The sequence below is a fragment of the Gorilla gorilla genome, chromosome 10 (genome assembly GCF_029281585.2).
Source record: "Gorilla gorilla gorilla isolate KB3781 chromosome 10, NHGRI_mGorGor1-v2.1_pri, whole genome shotgun sequence".
In the NCBI taxonomy this organism is placed as follows: Eukaryota; Metazoa; Chordata; class Mammalia; order Primates; family Hominidae; genus Gorilla; species Gorilla gorilla.
Window position 1 is genome coordinate 55,389,210 of NC_073234.2, and position 26,560 is coordinate 55,415,769.

Sequence of the window (26,560 nt, forward strand, 5' to 3'; positions counted from 1 at the left end):
GCTCTCACCTGGAGGCAGAGAAGTTTGACTTATGGGAATAATCACCAAGGCCCACAAAGGAGACCTGGGTCTTGGGGTCCCAAAGTAAAAAAGAAACAAGGTCATCAAAGAACTGGAGACTTAATCTCAATTTTAAACAATGACAATCATTTTGTTGATGTTTCTCCTATAAGAGCCACATCCCGCTCTAAGAGTGTGGTACAAGCGCTGACACCAGAGATGCCTCTAGTGAAAACAAAGACAAGCCCTAGCACCCTAAGGAGCACCTAGAACCTGAGGCCATGTTGTGTGACAGACAGACAGGGAAGTCACCCAGCCCCAGGAAGCAGGCGCTTTGCCACTTGGAGTTCCTCAGCAGGGAGAAGAAAAAGAAGTGACCTCTGGCATGTTCCACGGCTCTGGGGTGAAAACCTCCCCAGATCCCAGACACAGTGAGGAGGAGACCAGAGTTGGCGAGAAGTTCAAAAAACACAAGAGGGAAAAAAAGGGGCACAGGACCCCAGAGCCTTCTCAGTCCAGGACCCTTGATTCTGCAAGGAAAGGAATGTTGCCTACATTTGCTCAGTGGGGAAGGAGGGCAAGGAGCAGGCAGCCTTGGGGCAGAACGGAAGCAGGGGAAGCCCAGGGAACACAGTGGTTAAGTGAAGAAGACAAAAAAATCCACCAGAAGGGAGACAACCTCCTAGGCCACACCCCAAGCCCTCCAGGTCCATGAAGTGTAGCCTTAGGATACGAAGTAAAAAAAAGCCAGTCAAAATTGAGGCTCCAAAATACATCGCAATATGCGATGGCCCTAAGGTCACAGCAAAGAAGAAACTGAAGTCCAAGAAAAACAGAGCAGCCACTCACTGAGGACGTGGCTCTGAAAAGGAAAAAAAGAAGAGGAAAGAGAGTGGGGTAGCAGGAAACTCGTGGAAAGAGAAAACAGACAGACACAGAGGTTATGTTGGAAAAGAAAGGCAACATGGACAAGGGGCACACAGACCAGGTGAGGTGGAAGGCCTTGCAACAGACTGATCTGTAGCTGGGCAAAAGAGAAGCTTCTGAAACCAGGAAGTGGACAGTAACCCAGTTTGGCCAGTGGGATACTGGTTTTAAGAACAAGGAACAGAAATGGAAATTTCTCAAACATGGGTGGATTCAAAAATCTGACCCCTTCATTCAGCTGCCCCCCTAGCATGACTGCAAGGCCCAACATGACCCTCAGCAAGAAGGCAGCAAATAGCTCGCAGCAGAACCTGCAGCAGGACTACAACTAGGCCATGAGCTGGAAGTTCAACCTAGGAGCAGGCTTTGGCTTCTCCAATGCCTCAAACAAAATCTTTTATATGGGCAGGAATGCTTCCAAGTCAAGTTCGAAGACTAAACTCTAGTGTTGTGTCCCCTGAAACAGCCAAAACTGCATTTATATTCAGTTATGCAGATGAACGCCATCTGACAGTTGTCTTGAATCCAACACCTGCAAAGATTAAGGACACTATCTCGATAGGCTTGGACAAACTGGGGTAGGGGCAGAGAATATGTCAATGGCTAAAACTTCCTGTTTTATGTATTTAACATTCCATGCCTGTTTGAGACATCAGCATGTATAAATAACATCTGTTAAGTGTTGAGCATGTGCTAGACACAGACTCAAGTGTTTTCCTTGCATTAATGTGTTTAATCTTCATAATTATAAAATGAGTGCTATTATTATCCCCATCTTATCCATGAGGCAACTGAGGTTCAGGGATAAAGTAATAAAATTGCCTGGGTCACCCAACAAATAAACAAACAAACAAAAAAATTATTCTGGCTTGTACAGTAGGAGTAATTACACCTTACAATAGGAACTTTAGGAGGAATTGTAACTGTATGAGGTTCAGTAGGAACCTGGTGATTTGAACCTCAACATCACTCGGGTAGATTTCCTGGGCAGTTGGGGAATTATCAATTTTATCAGTACCAAGTAAAAGTCCCTCCTTCATAGACAAGTTTTCACACAGGAAATATTTGTTTAGAATATATTTGAGATCCTCTATATTCCTGGTGTGACTTTCAATAATGCAATTCTAAATATAAATATAATGTAGATTTTATTCCTCTTAAGGGAAAATAATTTTCATCTTTCTGTAGCAGTTTTTAACGAGAAATATATGAGGAGCAATAGATTCCAGAAAAGTGTTTTTCAAATGTCTTTTTAGCAACAGAATCTTCAAACAAAATATTACTTAAAACCCCTATATATAAAACAAAAGCAAAACTCCTATGTTTAAAGGCAAGGTAGAGGGCCTTTCTTAACTTTGCCTGACACCACTTAGTCAAAGAACACTGTAGCCTAGAAAAATAAAGTCCTAAAAACACTGAATATAAACTCCACTATTCAAAGGCATCAAGTCCTTTTCTCCAATTACACAGAATTTAAACAGCAATTCATAGATATTTTTAAATAAAGGACACTTTTGAGGGAGTCTCAAAAATGTTTTATACAATCACACATTATTTATACATTTCAAGGATAAACTAATAGTCAACATTGTGCTTAACGATGATAAACAAGGATAAAAGATAATGATGAGGACTTTCAGTTTCCTTTCAAACATGTAAAAAGCTACAAGTCATCAGTCCCATCCTCACAATAAGAAATAAGATGAACAAACTGAAAATTTACAACTCCTCCCGGATCTGTCAGAGAACTGAGGTCACAGGGCAAACTACCACTCTGAAAGCTGGAGAGACCCTTGAATACAGAGAATCAGCCCTTCTAGCTGGAGCCCGTAACTTGCAGGAACCCTTAAACAGCAACTGACAAACTGCTAATCTTCACAATTAAAAACCCTTGGGGCGGGAGGTCAGTCTCTGTGGAGAACCCATACTTTTGTGTGAATTACCTTCAGAGACCAGGATCTCACAGTGAAGACTGAAGAAAAATTTCTCCCTGCTTCCAGGAATGGAAGGGGGTAAGTAACCATTTCTAATATGCCCAGAGTGTTCTCTTCACCTTACAAAGGTCTGTCTCATGAAAAACGACTTCACCAGAGCCTTATCAGACTTACAGGAAAAGCAATTAGAAAACACGGGCCCTCTCTAGACTTTTCGTCTTACACAGGAGAAAAAAAATAAAGGCTGAAAAACTTAGCAAAGTCGCAGCCCTTAGATGAAGGCTGACTTTTTAAAAGTGAGATTTAATCATAAGACTATAGAATATTTCACCTCCCCATTACCTTACCACTGTATCAACAGGTTTCCAGTATAGTATAACAGTGTATTAGAACTGAGAGAGCTACAAGATACAGGCTATATTTAAAAAGGAGTTTCTAAAAAAAATCCCACAACAACAAAGGAAGAAAAAAAGGACATCAGGGAATACCGAAGCTTCTGACACCTACAGCTACAGCAAACATTAAACATAGCCTAAATTCTAACCAGATAAACACAAAACCTCACGCCAAAGGCTACTTACCTCAGATGCTTAACTGAAACATCCTGTCTGACTTAACAAAAACTGACAAGGCACGCCAAAAGTATAAAAACAAACAACCCCCGCCCACCGCCACACACACGGTCAGAAGAAGAGGCAAAGCTAACATTAGAACCAGACTCAGATATCAAATTTTGACATTTTCAGACTGAGAATTTAAAATAATTATAATAAATATGCTAAGACTAATGGAAAAAGTGAACATCAAGAACAAATGGATAATGTGAGCAGAGATGAGATGCTAAGAATAAAAAGAAAATGCTAGAAATATGAAAAAAACTGTAACAGAAATAAACAATGTCTTTCATAGACTCATCAACAGACTGGATACAGATAAGGAAAAAATCAGTGGACTTGAAGATGTAAGTAAGATATGTCAACAGGAACTTCCCAAACTGAAAAGCAAAGGGAACAAAGAATAGAGGAAACAAACAGAATATTCAAGGACTGTGGGGTGATAACAAAAGCTGCAAATATATGCAGTGGGAATACCATAAAGAGAAGAAAAAGAGAAAGAACACAAAAAATATTTGAAGTAAGAATGAAGTGAAAATTTTCCAAAACTAATGTCACACAAGAAATCACAGATCCAGGAAACACAGACAACACTAAACAAGATAAATATTAAAAAATCAACACCTAGCCACATCATATTCAAATTTCCAAAAACCAAAGACAGAGAAAAAAACCTTGACAGAATTAAGAGGGAAAAAACCAACTTACTGATGGAAGGACAAGGAGAAGAATACACTGATGTCTCTTTAGGAATAATGCAAGCAAGAAGAATGGAATGAGATATTTAAACTGTTGAAAGATAAACATCCACTAACCTAGAATTTTGTATCCAGTAAAATCACTCTTCAAAAGTCAAGGAGAAATAGACTTTCTCAGACAAACAAAAACTGAGGCCATATGCACCAGGAGACTTGCTTCATAAGAAATGTTAAAAGGAGATCTTCAGAGAAGGAAAATATAGAGGTCAAAACTTGAATTTACATAGAGTAAGGAAGAGTGTTAGAGAAGAAATCAATAGAAGCAAAATATTTATTTTTCTTACTTTTGATTGATCTAACAGATAATAAAAAATAGCAATAGTATATCTGGTGATTATAGCTTACAGATAAGTGAAATGAGTGACAGCATGTAAAGGACATAGTATAAGGCAACGGTCACCAACCTTTTTTGGTACCAGGGACCACTTTCATGGAAGACAATTTTTCCATGGACCAGGGGTTGGGGGGATGGTTTTGGGATGATTCAAGCGCATTACATTTATTGTACACTTTATTTCCATTATTACTCATTGTACCATATAATGAAATAATTATACAACTCACCATAATGTAGAATCAATGGGAGCCCTGTGCTTGTTTTCCTGCAACTAGATGGTCCCATCTGGGGGTGATGGGAGAAGTGACAGATCATCAGGCATTAGGTTCTCATAAGGAGCATGCAACCTAGATCCCTCGCATGCACAGTTCACAACAGGGCTTGCGCTCCTATGAGAATCCAATGCCGCCACTGATCTAACAGGGGGCAGAGCTTAGGTGGTAATGCAAGCAATAGCGAGCGGCTGTAAATACAGATGAAGCTTTGCTTTTTTGCCTGGCACTCACCTCCTGCTGTGCAGCCTGGTTCCTAACAGGCCATGGACCAGTACCTGTATAGCAATACAGAGGTACATCCCATTTTATTGCATGTTGCTTTATTATGCTTTGCAAATACTTTTTTTTTTTTTTTTTTTTGAGATGGAGTCTCACTCTGTCACCCAGGCTGGAGTGCAGTGGCGTGATCTGGGCTCACTGCAAGCTCTGTCTCCTGGGTTCACGCTATTCTCCTGCCTCAGCCTCCCAAGAAGCTGGGACTACAGGTGCCCGCCACCAGGCCTGGCTTATTTTTTTGTATTTTTTTAGTAGAGATGAGTTTTCACTGTGTTAGCCAGGATGGTCTTGGTCTCCTGAACTTGTGATCCGCCCACCTCGGCCTCCCAAAGTGCTGGGATCACGCCTCCCAAAGGCGTGAGCCACCACGCCCGTCCTTTTTTTTTTTTTTAATTGAAGGTTTGTGGCAACCCTGTGACAAGCAAGACTATCAGCACCATTTTTCTAACAGCATGTGCTTGCTTCCTGTCTTTATATCACATTTTGGTAATTCTCACAATATTTAAAACACTTTCATTATTACTATATCTGTTATAGTGATCTGTGATCAGTGATCTTGATGTCACCATTGTAAATGTTTTGGAGTGTAAATGTTCTGTGTCTTTTTTTTTTTCCTTTTTTTTCTTTTTTTGAGATGGAGTTTCGCTCTTGTTGCCCAGGCTGGAGTGCAACGGCACAATCTCTGGCTCACGGCAACCTCCACCTTCCGGGCTCAAACAATTCTCCTGCCTCAGCCTCCCTACTAGCTGGGATTACAGGCATGTGCCACCACATCTGGCTAATTTTGTATTTTTAGTAGAAACAGGGTTTCTCCATGTTGGTCAGGGTGGTCTTGAACTCCCAACCTCAGGTGATCCACCCGCCTCGGCCTCCCAAAGTGCTGGGATTACAGGCGTGAGCCACTGCACCCAGCCAAATGTTATGTGTCTTTTGAGTACTCCATTGACTGGCTGTTACCTTCATCTCTCTCTCCATCCTTAGGGCTCCCTGATACACCATTCAACAATAATGAAATTAGGCCAATTAATAACCCCACAATGGCCTCTCAGTGTTCAAGTGAAAGGAAGAGTCGTATGTCTCCCACTTTAAATTAAAAGCTAGAAATGATTAAGTTTAGTGAGAAAGGTATGGCAAAGCTGAGAAAGGCTAAAAGCTATGCCTCTTGCACCAAACAGCCAAGCTGTGAATGTAAATGAAAAGTTCTCAATGGAAAATAAAAGTGATTCTCAAGTGAACACCCAAATGTCAGGAACGTGAAAGAGCCTTGCTGATATGGAGACAGTTGTAGAGGTCTGGATAGAATATCAAACCAGTCAAGACATTCTATTAAGCCAAAGCCTAATCCAGAGCAAGGCCCTAAACTCTCTTAAATTCTATGCATAGGTTGAGAGAGGTAGAGAAGCTGCAGAAGAAAAGTTTGAAGCCAGCAGAGGTTGCTTCATGAGGTTTAAGAAGCCATCTCCATAACATGAAAGTGCAAGGTAAAGCAAGTCCTGATGCAGAAGCTGCAGCACGTTATCCAGAAGACCTAGCTAACATCATTGATAAAGAATGCTACACTAAGCAACAGATTTTCAATAAAGATCAAACAGCCTTTTACTGGAAGAAGATGATATCTAGGTCTAGGACTTTCATAGCTAGAGAGGAAAAGTCAATACCTGGCTTCAAAGTTTCTAAGATTCTAAGAAAGGCTGACTCTCATTAGCAGCTAATGCAGCTGGTGACTTTAAGTTGAAGTCAATGCTCATTGGCCATTCTGAAAATCTGAGGACCCTTAAGAATTATGTTAAATCTACATTGCCTGGGCAACATCAAAGCCTAGATGATAGCACATTTGTTTACAGCATGGTTTACTGAGTATTTTAAGTCCACTATTGAAACTTACCACTCTGATGAAAAGATTTATTTCAAAACAGTACCACTCACTGACAATGTATCTAGGTGCCCAAGAGCTCTGATGGAGCTCTACAAGGATATGAATGTTGTTTTCATGCTGCTAACACAACATCCATTCTGTAGCCCATGGAACAAGCAGTCACTTCAACTATTTTTTATTTTTTTGAGACAGGGTCTCACTCTGTTGCTGAGGATGGAGTGTAGTGGTACATCTCCGCTCACTGCAAACTCCGCCTCCTCGGCTCAAGCGATCCTTCCACCAAAGCCTCCTGAGTAACTGGGACCACAGGCAAGGGCCACCATGATCACCTATTTTTTAATTTTTTTGTAGAAACAAGGTCTTGCTATATTGCCAGCCTCGTCTTGAACTCCTGGGCTCAAGCCATCTTCCTGCTTTGGCCTTCCAAAGTGTTGAGATTATGGGCATCAGCCACTGTGCCTGGCCTCAACTTTCAACTCTTGTTCCTTAAGGCTATAGCTGCTATAGATAGTAATTCCATGGATAGATCTGGCAAAGTAAATTGAAAATCTTCTGCAAAGGATTCTCTAATGCTAGTTGCCACTAAGAACATTCGTGATTCATGGGAGGAGGTCGAAATATGAACATTAGCAGGAGTATGGAAGAAATTGATTCCAATTCTCATGAATGACTTTGAGGATTCAAGGCTTCAGTGGAGGAAGTAACAGCAAATATGATACAAATAGCAAGAGAACTAGAAGCAGAGCCTAAAGATGTAACTGAATTGCTAAAATATTATGATAAAATTTGAATGGATGAGGAGTTGCTTCTTAGGGATGAACAAAGAAAGTGGTTTCTTGGGGTAGAATCTACTCCTGGTGAAGATGCTGTGAACACTGTTGAAATGATAGCAAAGGCTTTAGAATATTACATAAACTTAGTTGATAACACAGCAGCAGGGTTTGAGAAGACTGACTCAATCTTTTTTTTTTTTTTTAAGAGACAGGGTCTTGCTCTATTGTCCAGGTTGGAGTGCAGTGGCTATTTACAGGCACTATCCTACTACTGATCAGCGTTGGAGTTTTGACTTGCTCCATTTCTGACCTGGGCTAGTTCACCCTTCCTTAGGCAACCTAGTGGTCCCTACTCCCAGGAAGTCACCATACTGATGCCGAACTTAGTGCAGACAACCAGTCAGTGTAGTGTGCTACAGCCCAGAACTCTTGGACTCAAGCAATCCTCCTTCCTCAACCTCCCAAATAGCTGGGAGTACAGGAATGCACTGCTGCTTGATTCCAATTTTGAAAGAAGTTCTACCGTGGGTAAAATGGTATCAAGCAGCATCTCATGCTACAGCGAAATCTTTTGTGAAAGGAAGAGTCCAGTGATGTGGCAAACTTCATTACCTTATTTTAAGAAATTGACATGACTACCCCAACCTTCAGCAACCACTATCCTGATCAGTCAGCAGCCATCAATATCGAGGCAAGACCTTTCACCAGCAAAAAGATGATGACTTGCTAAAGGTTCAGATGATCATTAGCATCTTTAGCAGTAAAGCATTTTTAATTAAGGTATGTACCTTTTTTTTTAGACAAAATGTTATTGCACACTTAATTAACTACAGTATAGTGTAAACATTACTTTTAAATGCACTAAGAAACAAAAATATTTATGTGACTTGCTTTATTGTGATATTTGCCTTCTTGTGGTGATCTGGAACCAAACATGCAATATCTCTGAGGTATGCCTGTACTATTGTTTGAAAGTCATCTTAGATTAACTATAAATGTATACTGCAAACTCTAAAATAACCACAAATGAAAAAGTTAAAGAAATATGATTGATATCCGAAGAAAGGGGAGAAAATGGCAACATAAAAAGTGCTCAGCTAACATCAGAGAAGGCAGAAAAATGGGACAGCAGAAAAAGAACAAGTGCATTTACAAATATGATAGCTATCAATGCAACTACAGTGAAAATCACATTAAATGAGAATGATCTAAATACACAAATTGAAAGACAGAGAGGATAATAAGACCCAACTATGTATTGTTAAAATAAAGACACAGATTAAAAGTAAAGGGATGGAGAAAGATAAACTATATTAACACTAATTAAAAGAAAGCTGGAGTGGCAATAATTATTTCAGACAAAGCAGACTTCAGAGCAAGGAAAATTATCGTGGATCAAGAGGGGCATTACATAATGATAAAGAAAACCTAACAATCTTCTCCAAGAAGATATAGCAATCCTTAAGATATATGTACTGAACATAAAGCATCAAAACATGTGAGTCAAACACTGATAGAACTGCAAAGAGAAAGAACCAAATCCACTATTATAGTTGAAGACTTCAACATACCTCTATCAGTAATTGACAGATCCAATAGGCAGAAAATCAGTAAGGATATAGTTGAATTGAACAGCACCATCAATCAACTGGATCTAATTGATATTTACTGAATACTTCATCCAACAATATATTCTTCTCAAGCTCACATGGAACATCCACCAAGATAGACCACAATCTGGGACATAAAACACACCTTAGCAAATTTAAAAGAATAGAAATCATATGTATACTCTGAAACCACAATGGAATTAAATAGAAATTGATATGGTTTGGCTGTGTCCCCACCCATGCGGTTACGCCCGTGCTGCTGTTCTCCTGATAGTGAGTGAGTTCTCACGAGATCTGATGATTTTATAAGGGACTTTTCTCCCCTTTGCTTGGCACTTCTCTCTCTTGCTGCCATGTGAAGGACGTGTTTACTTCCCTTTCTGTCATGATTGTTGCTTTCCTGAGGCCTTCCCAGCCATGCAAAACTGTGAGTCAATTAAACCTTTATTCTTTATAAGTTACCCAGTCTCGGGTATGTCCTTAAAGCAGCGTGAGAACAGATTAATAGAGAAATCAATAACAAAAAGACAGAAAATACCAAAAACATTTGGAGTCTAAATAACACATTTTTGCAATATTTCGAACTAGAGGAAAATGAAAATACAACATAATCATAATTTCTGGATATAGTAAAAGAAGTACTTAGAGGGAAGGCTTTAGCATTGAATGTATATACTAAAAAAGAAGAAAGATCTAAAATAATAATGCAAGTTTCTACCTTAGGAAACCAGACAAAGAAGAGCACATTAAACCCAAAGCAGGCAGAAGAAAAAAAATAATAAAAGAGCAGAAATTAATGAAACTGAAAACAGGAAATCAACAGAAAGAAAAAAATTTAACAAAACCAAAAGCTGGTTCTTTGGGGGAAAAAAAATTCAATAAAATACATAAACCTGTAGCTAACCTAACCAAGAAAAAATAACAGAAGATACAAATCATTAATATCAGAAATGAAAAAGGGACCATTACTACCAATCCCATGGACATTAAAAGGATGCTAATAAAGAAACAGAAATATCTCTATGCTCACATATTTGATAACTTAGATGAAATCGGCCAATTCCCTGAAAGACACAATCTGCCAAAACTCACTCAAGGAGCAACAGATAATCTGAATAACATTGTAACTATTAAAGAAATTGAATCAATAATTAATAACCTTCAAAACAGAAAGTACCAGGACCACAGGTTTCTCTGCTGAATTCACAACAAATAATTAAAGGAAGGAATGATATAAATTCTCTACAATCCCTACCAGACAATAGAAGCAGAGGGAACACTTTCTAACTTATTCTATGAGGACAGCATAACCCTATTACCAAAATCAGACAAAGACATTACAAGAAAACTACATCCCAGAATCTTGCATGAATATAGAGGAGAACATCCTCAGGAAAAATATTAGCAAATTGTATCAAACAATGCATAAAAAAGAAATATATGCCATGACAAAGTAAAATTTATTACAGGGACACAAGGCTGGTTGAAGCAAAAATTGAAGTAATCCATCACATTCACAAGATAAAAAATAAAAATCATATGATCATAGCAATAGACGCAGAAAAGCATTTGACATAATCCATTATCTACTCATGCCAAAAGCTCTCAGCAAACAACCAAATTAAAAATGGGTTAAATATCTGAATAGACACCCACCAAAAAGATATACATATGGTAAATAAACAAACAAAAAGATGCTCAGCATCATATGTTTTTAGGGAACTAGAAATTAACAGATATACCAACACACACCTATCAGAATGGCTCATATCTAAAACACTGACAAAACTAAATGTTGGCAAGGATATGAAGCAACAAAATTCTCATTCACTGCTGGTAGGAATACAAAATCGTACAGACACTTTGGAAGACAGATTCACAGTTTCTTACAATGTTAAGCATAGTCTTTATCATATGATCCAGCAATTATAATCCTAGGTGTTTGCCCAAATGAGTTAGTTGAAAAACTACATCCACACAAACTTACACATAAATGTTTATAACACCTTAGTTCAAAATTGCCAATAATTGGAAGCAATTATGACACTGTTCAATAGATGAATGGATAAGCAAACTATGTACATCTGTATAATAAAATATTATACAGAAATAAAAAGAAATGAGCTATCCAACAATAAGAAGACATGGAGAAAACTTATGTGCATATTACTAAGTGAAAGAAACCAGATTAAAAAGGATACTGCTGAATAATTCCAACTATATTACATTCTGGAAAAATGAAAACTATAGAGACAGTAAAAAAAAATCAGTGGCTGCCAGGAACTGGGGGCGAGCGAGGGGGTGAGGAGGAATAAATAGGTAAAGCATAATGGATTTTTAGTGTAGTGAAGGTACTCTGCATGTTACTGTAATGTTGGAGACATGACATTACGTATTTGTCAAAACCCACAGAACTGTAGAAAGGATGAATCTTAATGTAAACTAACAACTTTAGTTAATACTAGTGTATCAATATTGGCTCATCAATTATCACGTGTGTACCACACTAATGCAAGGTGTCAATAATAGTGGAAACTGTGTGCAGGGAGGACGGAGATATGGGAACTCTATTCTATCTGCTCGATTTTTCCATAAACCTAAAACTGCTCTAAAAAAATGCGGTTTAGCCCGGACACAGTGGCTCACACCTGTAATCCCAGCACTTTGGGAGGCCAAGGAGGGTGGATCAGGAAGTCAGGAGATCGAGACCATCCTGGCTAGCACAGTGAAGCCCCGTTCTCTACTAAAAATACAAAAAAAATTAGCCAGGCATGGTGGCAGGCGCCTGTAGTCCCAGCTACTCAGAAGGCTGAGGCAGGAGAATGGCGTGAACCCAGGAGGCGGAGCTTGCAGTGAGCCGAGATCGCGCCACTGCACTGCAGCCTGGATGACAGAGCAAGAGTCTGTCTCAAAAAAAAAAAAGAAAAAAACGGTTTATTAGCTTTAAAAAAGATATGAATGAATATTATCACTATTGTGCAATTGTGCTGAAAACATTAGACTTTTTTTGTTTGTTTGTTTGATTTTGTTTTGTTTTGTTTTGTTTTTGAGGTGGAGTCTCGCTCTGTCACACAGGCTGGAATGCAATGGCATGATCTCAGCTCACTGCAACCTCCACCTCCCCGGTTCAAGCAATTCTCCTGCTTCAGCCTCCTAATTAGCTGGGATTACAGTCGCCCGCCACCACGCCTGGCTAATGTTCACATTTTTAGTAGAGACAGGGTTTCACCATATTGGCCAGGCTGTTCTCAAACTCCTGACCTCAAGTGATCCATCTGCCTCGGCCTCCCAAAGTGCTGAAATTACAAGCATGAGCCACGACACCTGGCCTAGACATTATAATTGGATAAAACAAAATATGAAGTATAAATATAGAAAACACCTATCAGTTGAAAAATATAATGGAAGTTGAGATCATTTATAACAACTAAATATAAGACTACCACTTAGCAATAAACTTAATAAAGTACAAAATTCATGCGAAGAAAAGTCAAGAAGCTCTATTGGAAAAAAAAAAGTAATAACATGGGCTGATACCTTTTCCAGTAAGGGAAATCTAAAAAAAAGTGCTCACTACCAAAAAATAAACAAAAAACTGTTCATTAAAAGCAATCGTGGCCGGGCACGGTGGCGCACACCTGTAATCCCAGCACTTTGGGAGGCCGAGGCAGGCAGATCACGAGCTCAGGAGTTCGAGACCAGCCTGGCCAATATGGTGAAACCCCGTCCCTACTAAAAATACAAAAATTAGCTGGGCATGGTGGCACGTGCCTGTAATCCCAGCTACTCAGGCTGAGGCAGGAGAATCGCTTGAACCTGGGAGGCGAAGGTTACAGTGAGCCGACATCTTGCCACTGTACTCCAGCCTGGGTGACCCAGCGAGACTCCATCTCAAACAAAAAACAAAAAGCAATTGCAACACAAATCCCAACATGCCTTTCTTGGCAATCTCGAGAAATAAATCTGATTTATACATCACTCTAATTTCAAAACCAGGCACAGTGCCTAGTATAAGGTAGTTGCTCAAATAAATCATAAAAAACTGCGAAGAATCAGCAGGAGCAAACTGCCATATCCGAAGTTAAAATACATTTAAAGTGATAGTGTAATAAGGACAGAGATCAAGGGGATAACAAGTGATCCAGAAATAAGGCACAGCATTTATAGGATTAGTATATGACAAAGGTGGCAATTCAAATGTCTGAGGGAAAGATGATTGCCAATAAGTTAGCCATTTGGAAAATAATTAAGCTAGGCTCATACCTCATTTTATACATCAAGCTAAATTACAAATTAATCAAAAAGTAAAAATATTAATGTATTACAAAGCAAAAAATGTGCATTTTATGATATAAAAGTTGAAAAGGTCTTTCTAAGCACGACATGAAAACCATTAAGATTTAAATTCTATGTAGCAAAATATGGCTAAAGTCTTGAGACGTGGGGTGGACACATAATAAAGAGATGATATCCTTTTTTTTTTCCTCTTTGAGACAGAGTCTTGCTTTGTCACCCAGGCTGGAGTGCAGTGGCACAATCTCGGCTTGCTGCAACCTCTGCCTCCCGGGTTCAAGCGATTCTCGTGCCTCAGCCACCCAAGTAGCTGGGATTACAGGTACCCGCCACCATGCCTAGCTAATTTTTGTATTTTTAGTAGAGACAGGGTTTTGCCATGTTGGCCAGGCTGGTCTCGAACTCCTGACCTCAAGTGATCTGCCTGCCTTGGCCTCTCAAAGTGCTGGGATTACAGGTGTGAGCCACCACGCCTGGCCAAGAGTTGACATCCTTAATGTACAGAGAAGTATTGCAAATTTTTAGGAAGGGCAATAAAGAATGAGCAAATGACACGAGTAGATAATTCACAGAAGAAAATCATAAAGATATTTAACTCAATACTTGAAATAAAAATTAAAACAGGAGCTGGGGAATGGTAAGATGAAGAGGCAGAATACAAAAGATTTTTAGGGCAATAAAACTATTCTGTATACTGTAATGGTGGACACATGTTATTATATTAATAGTTGTCAAAACCCATAGAGTGGTCAGGTGCAGTGGCTCATGCCTGTAATCCCAACCCTTTGTGAGGCCAAGGTGGGAGAATTGCTTAAGACCAGGAGTTCAAGACCAGTTTAGGCAACATAGTAAGACCCCGTCTGTACGGAAGTTTCTTTTTCTTTTTTTTTTTTTTTTGAGATGGAGTCTCGTTCTGTTGCCCTGGCTAGAGTGCAGTGGCGCGATCTGGGCTCACTGCAAGCTCCGCCTCCCGGGTTCATGCCATTTTCCTGCCTCAGCCTCCCGAGTAGCTGGGACTACAGGTGCCCGCCACCATGCCCGGCTAATTTTTTTGTATTTTTAGTAGAGACGGGGTTTCACTGTGCTAGCCAGGATGGTCTCGATCTCCTGACCTCACGATCTGCCCGCCTCGGCCTCCCAAAGTGCTGGGATTACAGGCATGAGCCACTGCGCCCGGCCAGCACAGAAAATTTTAAAATTAGCTGGGAAAAAAGTTAAAATTAGGTGGGCGTGGTGGTCACATCTGTAGTCCTAGCTACTCAGGAGGCTGAGGCGGGAGGGATCACTTGAGCTCAGGAAGTTGAGGTTACAGTGAACTGTGATCATCCCACTAAACTCTAGCATGGATGACAGAACAAGACCTTGTCTCAAAAAACAAACAAGTAACAACAGGCTGGGTGCAGTGGCTCACGCCTGTAATCCCAGCACTTTGGGAGGCCAAGGTGGGTGGATCAGGAGGTCAGGAGTTCAAGACCAGCCTTCCCAACATGGCGAAATGCCATCTCTACTAAAAATACAAAAATTAGCTGGGCATGGTGGCACGCACCTGTAGTCCCAGCTACTCAGGAAGATGAGCCAAGAGAATCGCTTGAACTTGGGAGGCGGAGGTTGCAGTGAGCCGAGATCACCCCACTGCACTCCAGCCTGGGTGATGAAGTAAGACTCCATCTCCAAACAACAACAACAACAACAACAACAACAACAACAACAACAAACTTCACAAAACAACCCAACAAAACAAAACCCCCAGAATGTACAATGTCAAGAGCAAATCTTAATGTAAACAATGGACTTTGGGTGATAATGATGTGTCAACGTAGGTTAACCAGTTATAACAAATGCACCATTCCTATAAAGATGTAATATTTGTGGGGCAGGTGCTATATAGGAACATTCTGTATTTGCCATTCAATTTTGTTGTAAACCTAAAATTGCTCTCAAAATAAAGTCTATTTAAAAAGTTAAAATAACAAAAGAATAAAAATTGACAGTCTTTTTGAGGCTATCAGATCAGCAAAGAAATTTCCCCTCAGTTTTGAGTAGCCAGGTAGTGGGAAACAAGCTCATATTCTATTATTTGAATTACAAGTTAACATTTTTAGATGGTAATTTGTCAATTTCTATAAAAATAAAAACATGTAAATCCCCTGACTCAGCAATTCCCAATTTGGTATTTTATTCTACTGAAATACTTGTAGAAAATGTGCTATGGAAACAAAATTATTCACCACAGTTCTGTTCATATGTAATAGCAAATAACTAAAATCCCAAATACCCTTAATATGAGATATAGTTAACAGACTATAGTGCAGGATCATTGCATCTTATTTATGGAAAGAAATGTGTCCTCATAACTCAAGAGTAATCCTGTCAAAAAAGGACGAGCAGTTCTATTTACCAGTGCAGATAACAAAGACAGTGCAATAAAAGGGAATTATTGGTATTCAATACAAAGAATGAGTAAATCTATGTATTGACATAAAAAGTATATATATATATTCATATTAATGAGTATTACATATATTATTGAAGCAAGCTCTAGATCAGTATATATAGTTTAAAATAAGAAACAAAGTATACATGTATACTTTTCATGTACAATATAGTATAGCTGTATATGAAAAAGGTTTGTAAAGATACATACCAAACTTACAACCATGGTTATCTTCTGATAACGCTATTTTTGGAATTTAAATTTTTTAAAAGCTAGAAATATAATTTTAAAATAAGAAAAACAATTATGAAAATACTGTGGAATCACTTTTGTTAAGAGTCTTGAGTAGCATCTGATGAAACTAGTTTGGATTGTCCCACTGGACAGTGCTGAAGCCCAAAATATCCACTGTGACTCTCATTTTTCTTAGAATAAACTACTCTTATAGTATGAGAAAAGAAAGCTACAGTGACAAATTGAAGAAAAAAGTCACTGACTTACCCTCATTTCCTTAAGACCAGATTACTGACACAGGGAAAAATACCAAAATATAAGATTTAAATGGAAACTAAAAAATCACATAAGTTCTAAATAAAAACATGGGGGTTCTTCTACAATTTGGGCACAGAGAAAGCCTTCCTAACTATAATCCAGATCCTGAAGCAATAATGAAAAACCTAATAAATTTGTTTACAGAAAAATTAATTGAAAGAAAAAAAACCCTTCATCTAGGACAAAAACAAACAAAATAACAAAAAACAAAGGGTTACTTTGTTTTTTTTACAAATGATTGTAAAAAGACAATCATTTGTCTTTTTACCTTAAAAGACAAATGATTAATTGAAAAAATGAGAAAAACCTTTTCAAGTTATACCACAGCAGACAACATTTTTTTTGGAGTATGACGTAGGACAAAGAATAAATTCTTAACAATATTGAGAAATGGGATTTTTGGTGTGGGAGAAAGAAGGTACAGGTGTGAAAATGATAAAACGAAGTAAAAACCTTGTTGTACTTAATCTAAATTCCAAGAATCAGTATAAACACACAGACCATCTTGCCTATCAGAGAGCAGGAAAACTATCAAATACTTATATTAAGGTCACAACCAAAGGACCTGGGAAATCCACTTGAAGAGGCTTTCACTGACCGAAAATGGCACAATTTGTATACCAAGAAGGATACATAACCTTGATTGACTGAAATATCTCAAATATGTTTAAATTCCTGTTAGCTCACAGTAATACTACAAACAAAATAAACAAAAACCAAACCTCATGGTAACTTTTGCAGAGTGATAGTGAGCAACTCATTATTTTGAAAACTGGTAAATAAGGGAACTATCCAAGCATCTATCTTGCCTTTCCTGTAGGAACTATTCCTCAAAGAAGGCAAATGACTGATAAAAGGGGGTCTTTTATATTTTACAAACCTTAATGAAATAATGTTCTGAACAATGATCCTTAAAGGCTGTTTATATCACAAAAAGAGACAAGAAGATATTACATATCTCCTGATGGAAGTACACAATATCATTTCTGAAGTGGTCTTCATATAGTGAAACCAGAACTTGATCAAATATTTGGACCAAACTGCCAACGTACAGAAAATACAAGGTCAGAGTAACATGCTAAACAGTATCAGGAAAATCCAGATTGTAATGCTCTATAGGACAAATTAACCGTTTTTTTTTTTTTCAACAAAAACTTGCAAAGAAAAAAAAATTAAGAGGGATGGAGGGGTAATCTAACAGATTAAAAGAGATTTAAGACTTATCAACCAGAGGCAATGTTTGAACCTTACATTCCAATTCAAACTCTAAACAAAAGGCCACTGGAGAAATGTAAACACTGACAGGATATAAGAAGAAATCATAATATTGAAGGGAATTAATTTTTTTCTGTAGGAGTATGGTGGTGATGGTGGTATAGTATTTATATCTAAAGAGTGAGGTCCCTAACTTTTAGAGATAAATGCTTACAGATCAAAAAACCAAGCATCAATATGTGATGATATAAGAGGGAGTGGGGCTTACTGAAAAGAATCTATATTATACATCTAAAAGGAGAATTATGGCTCATGCCTGTAATTCCAGCACTTTGGGAGGCTGAGGTGGGCAGATCACTTGAGTTCAGGAGTTCGAGAACAGCCTTGGCAACATGGCAAAACCCTGTCTGTATAAAAAAAATGCAAAAATTAGCTTGGTGTGGCGGCATGCACCTGTAGTCTCAGTCACTTTGGAGGCTGAGGTGGGAGGATGGCTTGAGCTCACAAGACAGAGGTTGCAATAAGCCAAGATCAAGATAGCACCACTGCACTGCAGCCTGGGTGACATAGTGAGACTGTGTCTCAAAAAAAAAAAAAAAAAAAAAAAGGGGAAAGAAAAAGAAAAAGAAAAAAAAGGAGAATTATAAATACAAAACGACTACATAAAGTGTGGTGCCAATACAGAACTAAGAACAGGTTAAATGTATACTCAAAGTCACTTTTAAGTCCTTAAAAGGAAGAGAGCACATAGCTATTTCAACTTTAAATACAAAGCAGTTTACAATAATATATAGGTGAAGAAAATAATTTTAGCTTTAAATCTGATGGAAAACAAAGAAAGTTTTGTGGTTTTTTTGTTTTTTTTTTTTTTAAAGAGACAGCGTCTTACTTTATAACCGAGGCTGGAGTACAATGACGCAATCATAGCTCACTGTAGCCTTGAAGTCCTGGGCTCAAGAGATTCTCCAGTTCTCAGCATCCCGAGTAGCTGGCATTACAGGCTCAAGCCACCATGCCCAGCATAAAGTTCTTTACTAGTATTTTTGATATGATATTAAAGAAATTAGAACAGCCACTTAGTGGTCAATGGCTATCATATATATGTTCCTACTTGGAACTGGAACTAAATATGAATAAGAGCCGTTTCTCTTTTCATGTCGTTATGCTTGTAGTATCCTAACTTCTCACAGTTTCCTGGACATACAAGGTCCTTTTACACTCCTGTGCTTGCTCTTAACATTCTGACAGGTTTATTTTAGCATGAAAAATTCCTACTCATTCTTTAAGACTCAACTAAAACGTAATGCTTGTAGTAAAACTCTCCAACCATCTCAAAGTTAAATTGTCCAATATGTTGCAAACAGTACTATGAAACTATCTTTTTTACAGTACTTACTTATACTGTAATTTATTTGTTTTTTGGTCTGTGTCCCTCAGGACTGGGAGTGATTTTTGTATTTCTATCTTCTGGCACATGCACCCTCGTAGAGGATGCTTAACAAATATTTGCAGACTAAAACTAAACTTATTAGCAATGCAGTAGTGAAAAGCTATGGCTTAAAAAAAATGGCATGCTCTAAGAAGCCCTGTTTAATCTGTCTTGTTTAGAAAAGACTAGCAAGAAAAAGGTAAATCATCAAATTATGTAACGCTGATCTATTAGCAAGATGGGAAACTGTCAGACATCTAGGTTCATTAACTCTTCCAGCAACTTATCTTGAAGTAACCTAAACACTTCATCTAAAGCAGTTATCCTTAAACTTCTTTATTTTTATCTTTTTAGACATGAGGTCTCACCATGTTGCCCAAGCTAGACTCGAATTCCTAGGTTCAAGCGATCCTCCTGCCTCAGCCTTCCTGGGCAGCTGGGGCTACAGGAGTGCACCACTGCGACAAGCTTCGTAAACTTTTTGAAAAGCTAACAAACACCTTTAGCACACTACCCATTCCATCAACTACTATTTGCCACGAAAAAAACAAAAATCTCAAGACAAATGGAGAGAGTAAAATTGGCATGCAGTGAAGAAAGTTTCAAATTAACTTACAAACATACACTAAAAAGAAAGAGATGGTCAAATTAAATGAATGAAGGAAATAATCCTTCAATGAATGAAGGAAACAACCGAAAGGACTGATTTTTAAAGAATTTTTTTGACAAATAGATTTTATACTATGATCAAATACACACATATAGGTCACATATATTTTACTGAAAACAATATTTACCCTTGCTAACATGGTGAACTATGATATATTTAATTTTTTCATTGAAAAGAAAAACAAACAAAAACCTACTAAAATGATCCACAGTCCCACTACTGGGTTGAGAGTTACAGTTTGATCATTGCTATCCTACAGATATTTTGCATACTATTAATAATCCCTAGGCTACACAGGCAGCCATAATCATATAAAAAATCTGTATATGAAGTTTACAATAAAGTATAATATCTATATCACAAAAATATGAATAGCAAAGATAGCTTGTAAAAGATATGGTAATTTCTGCTATTAATTATGAAGAGTGAAATGGAATCTTTGATATCTAAAAAATGAACAGTGTTATGTCTATTAAAACAAATGCTGGCAGGGCTTAGTAGCTTATGCTTGTAGTCCCAGCACTTTGGGAGGCCGAGGCCAGAGGGATCACTGGAGGTCAGGAGTTCCAGACTAGCCTGGCCAACGTGGTGAAAAAAAAAACAAAAATTAGCCAGGGATGGTGGCACATGCCTGTAATCCCAGCTACTCAAGAAGCTGAGGCAAAAGAATTGCTTGAACCTAGGAGGTGGAGGTTGCAGTGAGTGGAGATAGCGCCACTGCACTCCAGCCTGAACAACAGAGCGAGACTCTGTTTCCAAAAAAAAAAAAAAAAAAAAAGACAAATGCCTTAGTCCTAGACCTCTAAAAAAATGACTCAAGGCAAAAGGTCTTACCTAAGTACTGTCAAAGGAATTAAGATTTTTATTTTAACCAACATTCTTTTCAAGTTTTCCTTCAAGTCTAAGAAAGGTTTATTTCAAAAGTTCATCTTAATTAAATTGTAAGATGGTATGGCTTTAAAAATAATTTTCATAGGTATCCACCCCAAACTCAAATTCAAGACAAGTCATTCTCTTTCTAGCACATTATTACTTCTAAGTTTCTACTATATGGAAATACTATAGCTGCCACTAAGTTCAAGCCACTTAAAAACAACAACAACAACAAAAAAAAACCTTTTAACAGCCAAATACATAATTAAATTCTTAATTGATTTTCTTTACTGAAAACAAATATTGAACCATATTCTCTACAACGTACCATTAAGCAATGAAGTTCTTTCCGTCACTTATATATAAATTTCTTAGTTTAGGTCCACATAATGGATCATAAATATAACTCTTGCAGTTTCGCTAAAGTTAGTGGTTCTAAAGGAAAATTTTCGTGAAACTATAGATGACAGAAACTGAAATATAAAAGCATTCCAAAACAAAGAATACTTTTATCTATCAAATAAAATTGCCATTTACTTTTTACAAGACTGCCACAGACACATGAAGTTCTGTCCAGGTTTTCTCATTGGATCTCCAGGCTGACTGGATCCACTGAATGGAGAAGGCTGAGAACTGTTAGGCTGGCCCTGCACTTGTACAGCTGGTGAAGGTGGCATAGGAGTGTTCTGTGAAAAAGAACAAATGCAGAGTTTGTGACATGACACTGAAAAAATTCACATTTTATAGTATAGTCTTATAAATTTGATTATGTTATGCATTTCTACCATAAAATTTACATTTTATAATTTTAAGTTTATGATTACCTTTAAAATCTTTAAAAAATATTTTTATAGAAATATTTAGAAAGTTTATTTTATTTAATATAAAACCACAAAGGTAATACCACATTGTTATTACCACTATAAAATATATATTATTTAAAATAAAGATTTTTAGGATGAAACAATACAATTGTAGATTTAAATGAGAAATAAATATACTATAAATGTACCCATTGGATTTACTTATGTGAATTCTTCACAAGAACAGATCAACTGCAAGTTACTACTTTTTTGTATGTTTACTTTTAGATTTTCTAAAGAATATAATGTGAAACAATATGGTAAAAAGCAATGAAAATTTTAGATAGCAAAAATGATGTAACCATATGTATAAAATATGATATTAACTAATTTGCAGTAAGCTGCTTAACAATTTTAGATTTTGAAGTTGCTCAATTATGTATTTTTGTTATTTTTAGAGACAGGGTCGGTCTTGTTCTGTTGCCTGGGCAGGTTACAGAGGCATAATCATAGCTCACTATAATCTCAAATTACTGGCCTCAAGCCATCCTCCCCCTTTGGCCTCCCAAAGTGCTGGCATTACAGGTATGAGCTGCCACATCCAGCCTCCAGTCTAATTATATCTTTTGTTATTTATGTAAGAATTCTAGGCTGGGCACGGGGGTTCATGCCTGTAATCCTAGCACTTTGGGAGGCCCAGGGGGGTGGATCACCTGAGGTCAGGAGTTCGAGACCAACCTGGCCAACATGGCGAAACCCCATCTCTACTAAAAACAAAAATTAGCCAGGCGTGGTGGCAGGCGCCTGTAATCCCAGCTACTTGGGAGGCTGAGGCAGGAGAATCACTTGAACCCGGGAGGCAGAGGTTGCAGTGAGCTGAGATCGCTCCACTTCACTCCAGCCTGGGTGAAAGAGGAGACTCTGTCTCAAAAGAAAAAATAATAATTCTAACTGTAGGCATAAAGTCTTTTAAATATATCCTATAATTTTTTTCTTTTAGATCCCATCCCTTTCTCTTGGAAAAAACACTAATAATCAAAATGTACCTTAAATCAAATTTAGGCAACATATTTTCTTGAAATACCACAAAGGGAAAAATTAATGTTAAATTTCTTATAGAAATGGTAGTACATTATTTTTGAAGAACTGCTTAAAGGCAGTAAATTAAAACTCTGGGAAAACATTGAATATACTTGTTCATTTATAAGGTAATGCAGTTGTGCATCACTTAATGACAGGAATATGTTTGAGAAATGGGTCGTTAGGTGACCCATTTCATTGTTCTGTGAATGCCATACGGTGTACTTCCACAAACCTAGATGATATAGCCTACTACATACCTAGGCTATATGGAATAGCCTATTGCTCCTAGGCTAAAAATCTGTATAGGATGTTACTGTACCGAATACTATAGGCAACCGTAACACAATGGTTAAGTATTTGTGTATCAAAACATAGAAAAGGTACAGTGAAAACAATATTATAATCTTATGAGACTATTGTTGTATTATGTGGTCCATCCTTGACAGAAATGTCCTTAAGTAGTACATGACTGTACTGGCAATAGGTGGGAAAGCAGTAAGCTAAAATTGCTGAGAACTTAGATTAAAAGCCACAGTAATTTTCTTTAGAAAAAAACAGATAAATCACAAACATACAAGGCTACTATGACATACAAATGAAAGAAGGAAGAGAATAACATGTTGAAAGACAAAGTTGTCAGAAATGGGAAGTCATAAGAACTTTTGAGTTCTAAACTCTGAGGGAAAAATCTACTTCGAGACTGACATTTCTATAATAGGTTCCCACTCTTAAGATTTTACAATAAGAAAACATACACATGCACCAAAAACATTTTAGGGCCGTAGAGACATCACAAATAGGATGAGGATTTTCCAGCTTGACAGATCAGGACTCACACTTTCAATCTGATTTTTAACTAGCCATGTGATCTTGGGCTACCGACTTAACCTCTCTGATCCTCAGTTTTCTCATCTGTAAAGTGTAAGTAATAAAAACTAACTTATGAGATGATGGGAAGACTAGAGAAACTATAAATGAGAAGCCTACCTCAAGAGTCTCAATAAATGGCAATAATAGGAAACCATATTTCAGAGGAAAGATGATCGGTTTAGTTTGGGAATAATGACAGATGAACGAACTAAAAATGTCTATCAATAGAAGTTAATGTTGGAAAAATAAATCTGAAAACCATTCACCTGCAAATTCTAAAAGCCATAGAACTCTGATGGTGAGAAAGTGGCATGGGAGGAGGGGTTAAAGAGCAAGGAAAGTATAAAAGGAAAGTTTCTTTCTTTCTTTCTTTTTTTTTAGATAGGGTTTTGCTCTGTCACCCAGGCTGCAGTGCAATGGCGTGATCACAGTTCACTGCAGCCTTGAACTCCTGGGCTCATGCAATCTTCCCACCTAAGCCTCCTGAGTAGCTGTATCTTCTATGGTTGAGATAAACAGGATGGTGAATAAACCAGACACCATGACACCTAAAACCATACTGAAGAAACTGGGAAAGAGTATTCTAAAGAAGAGGTGAGAAGGAAAGACACTTTCAAAACCTTGTAAGGAACAAGAATTGTATTTACTCTGAATGTGATATAAAAGAGACACCTCTAGCTAGGCCAGGCACGGTGGCTCATGCCTATAATCCCAGCACTTTGGGAGGCTAAGGCAGAAGGATCACTTGAGCCCAGGAGTTTGAGATCAGCCTGGGCAACATGGCAAAACCTTGTCTCTACAGAAAATACAAAAATCAGACAGGTGTGGTAGTGTGCACCTGTAGTGCCAGCCACTCGGGAGGCTGAAGAAGGAGGATTGCGTAAGCCCAAGAGGCAGAGGTTGCAGTGAGCCAAGAGTGCACCACTGCACTCCAGCCTAGGCAACAGAGCGAGGCTCTGTATTAAAAAAAAAAGAGAGGGAGAGAGAGAGACATGCATTTAGCTAAATGTATAAGTCTTCAGAGAAGAGAATTAAGACAGTAATAGAAATCACTGGAAAAGAGATTTTTGTGAATGTGGACAATTCACTTCAACTCTTAAAAGTAGGAGTTTTGGCCAAGATAATATCAGAGACCCTTCAGCTCTAACATTTCCTCATTTTCTTAAATTACCAAGTTTTTTCCTCTTATTAAGTATAAATTTAGATCATCAATACATGCCAACACTGCTTTATAAGAACACATTAAAATATAAACAAAAAAGTTATGTAATACTTTTCTTAGTTTTTATACTGTGCTATTGGTCTACAAATCTGAGTGGCAGTACTCTTAGAAAAACAGAAATGATATTCTTGTGGCTCTTGCTAAACTGTTCTTTTATGGCTACAACTAAATGCTGCCCCCGCCTGAGGCTACCAATCTATTTTCTGATGGGTTGAGTAACTTTCTCAAGCTCTTTACCAGTAAGATACCAATATTCCATGTTACACAGTACCATTATTACGAATGATTTACACTCTGAATTGAGGCGAGGCATATGTTAAATATCTTAAATATGTATATCCTTAAACTATTTTTATGTATAAGAATTTGGCATGTTATCAGATTATGGGATTAACAGATAATTAACAGATTATGTTCAACATGTATTTTGTATGATCTTGAAAAAAAAACAAGTCTTATGTTAAGTTTTTGTATCTAAGTTTCTTTCATTTTGTAAATTCTTTTTTATTTTTAGTATGCCATTTAGCAAATATGTTTCCAACAGATACCAATTCATGAACAGTGGAACAGGGCAGGGCTTCTGGAAATAGTATTCTATAAATTGTGCTTCAACTTGCAAGTATTACATTTGAAATAAGCAGTTACCAATAAAGAAATGTGCCTTGAAGTAGGTACAGTTTATTTTATATTTATATAAACTACCCAGCTAAATACTAAATATAAAAATCAATGGGTATATCATTTACTTTCACATAGATTCTTTTTACTTGTTGCTATTTTTTTCTGTAATAAAATTAATATAGCTGATTAATGGAGATTGGAAGAAACAAAACTGAGAAGAAAAAAATGAATGACAATGGCATTAGAAAGGATTACTTGTTGCTCCTTCTTGGCAAGGAGACTTCCCTGTGCTCTTTCCAGCCCTGGGCATTCTGCAAGTCTGGAAATCCCTTATCAGGGTGCAAGTACTTCCTTAACATCCCTAGATCCCTTGAAATTGTAAAATAACAAGGTTTCTCCAAAAAAAATCACAATTAAAATCCTCTATTTTGTCTACTCCTTTAAGCTACCAATTCAAATAGTGAATAAAATGGTATTAAACCAAGGTCTAACATGCAACTTTAAAGAGTATATAAAGAAATTTAGCCGGGCATGGTGGCTTACGCCTGTAATCCCAGCACTTTGGGAGGCCGAGGTGGGCGGATCACGAGGTCAGGAGTTTGAGACCAGCCTGACCAACATGGTGAAACCCAGTCTCTATTAAAAATACAAAAATCAGCCAGGCATGGTGGCCTGTAATTCCAGTTACTCAGGAGGCCGAGGCGGAAGAATCGCTTGAACCCGGGAGGTAGAGGTTGCAGTGAGCTGAGATCATGCCACCGCACTCCAGCCTACGCAACAGAGCGAGACTCTGTCTCAAAAAAAAAAAAAAGAAAAGAAACGAAGAAAGAAAAAGAGTACATAAAGAAATTTAAGCCAGGTCTGTTGGCTCACACCCATAATCTCAGCACTTTGGGAGGCCAAGGTGGGGGGATCACTCAAGTCTACTAGGAGTTTAAGACCAGCCTGGGCAACATAGGGAGATCCCAACTCTACAAAAATAAAACATAAAACAAATTAGCTGGGCATGGCAGTACATGCCTCTGCTCCCAGCTACAGTCTTGGGAAGCTGAGGTGGAAGGATTACTTGAGCCAAGGAGGTCGAGGCTGCAGTGAGCTGTGATTGCACTACTGCA

General features: G+C 37.9%; 1 protein-coding gene across 2 annotated transcripts in view; it reads right to left on the minus strand.

The window, feature by feature from the left end:
- The window catches only part of ARID2 (AT-rich interaction domain 2), a 183,048-nt gene that overhangs the window by 24,203 nt on the left and 132,285 nt on the right, over nt 1-26,560 (minus strand). For both annotated transcript variants that reach the window (XM_004052997.5, XM_019039241.3), the window contains exon 16: nt 21,384-21,532. In XM_004052997.5, coding sequence (XP_004053045.1) covers nt 21,384-21,532 — 149 coding nt within the window. The remainder of the gene's footprint in view (nt 1-21,383; nt 21,533-26,560) is intronic.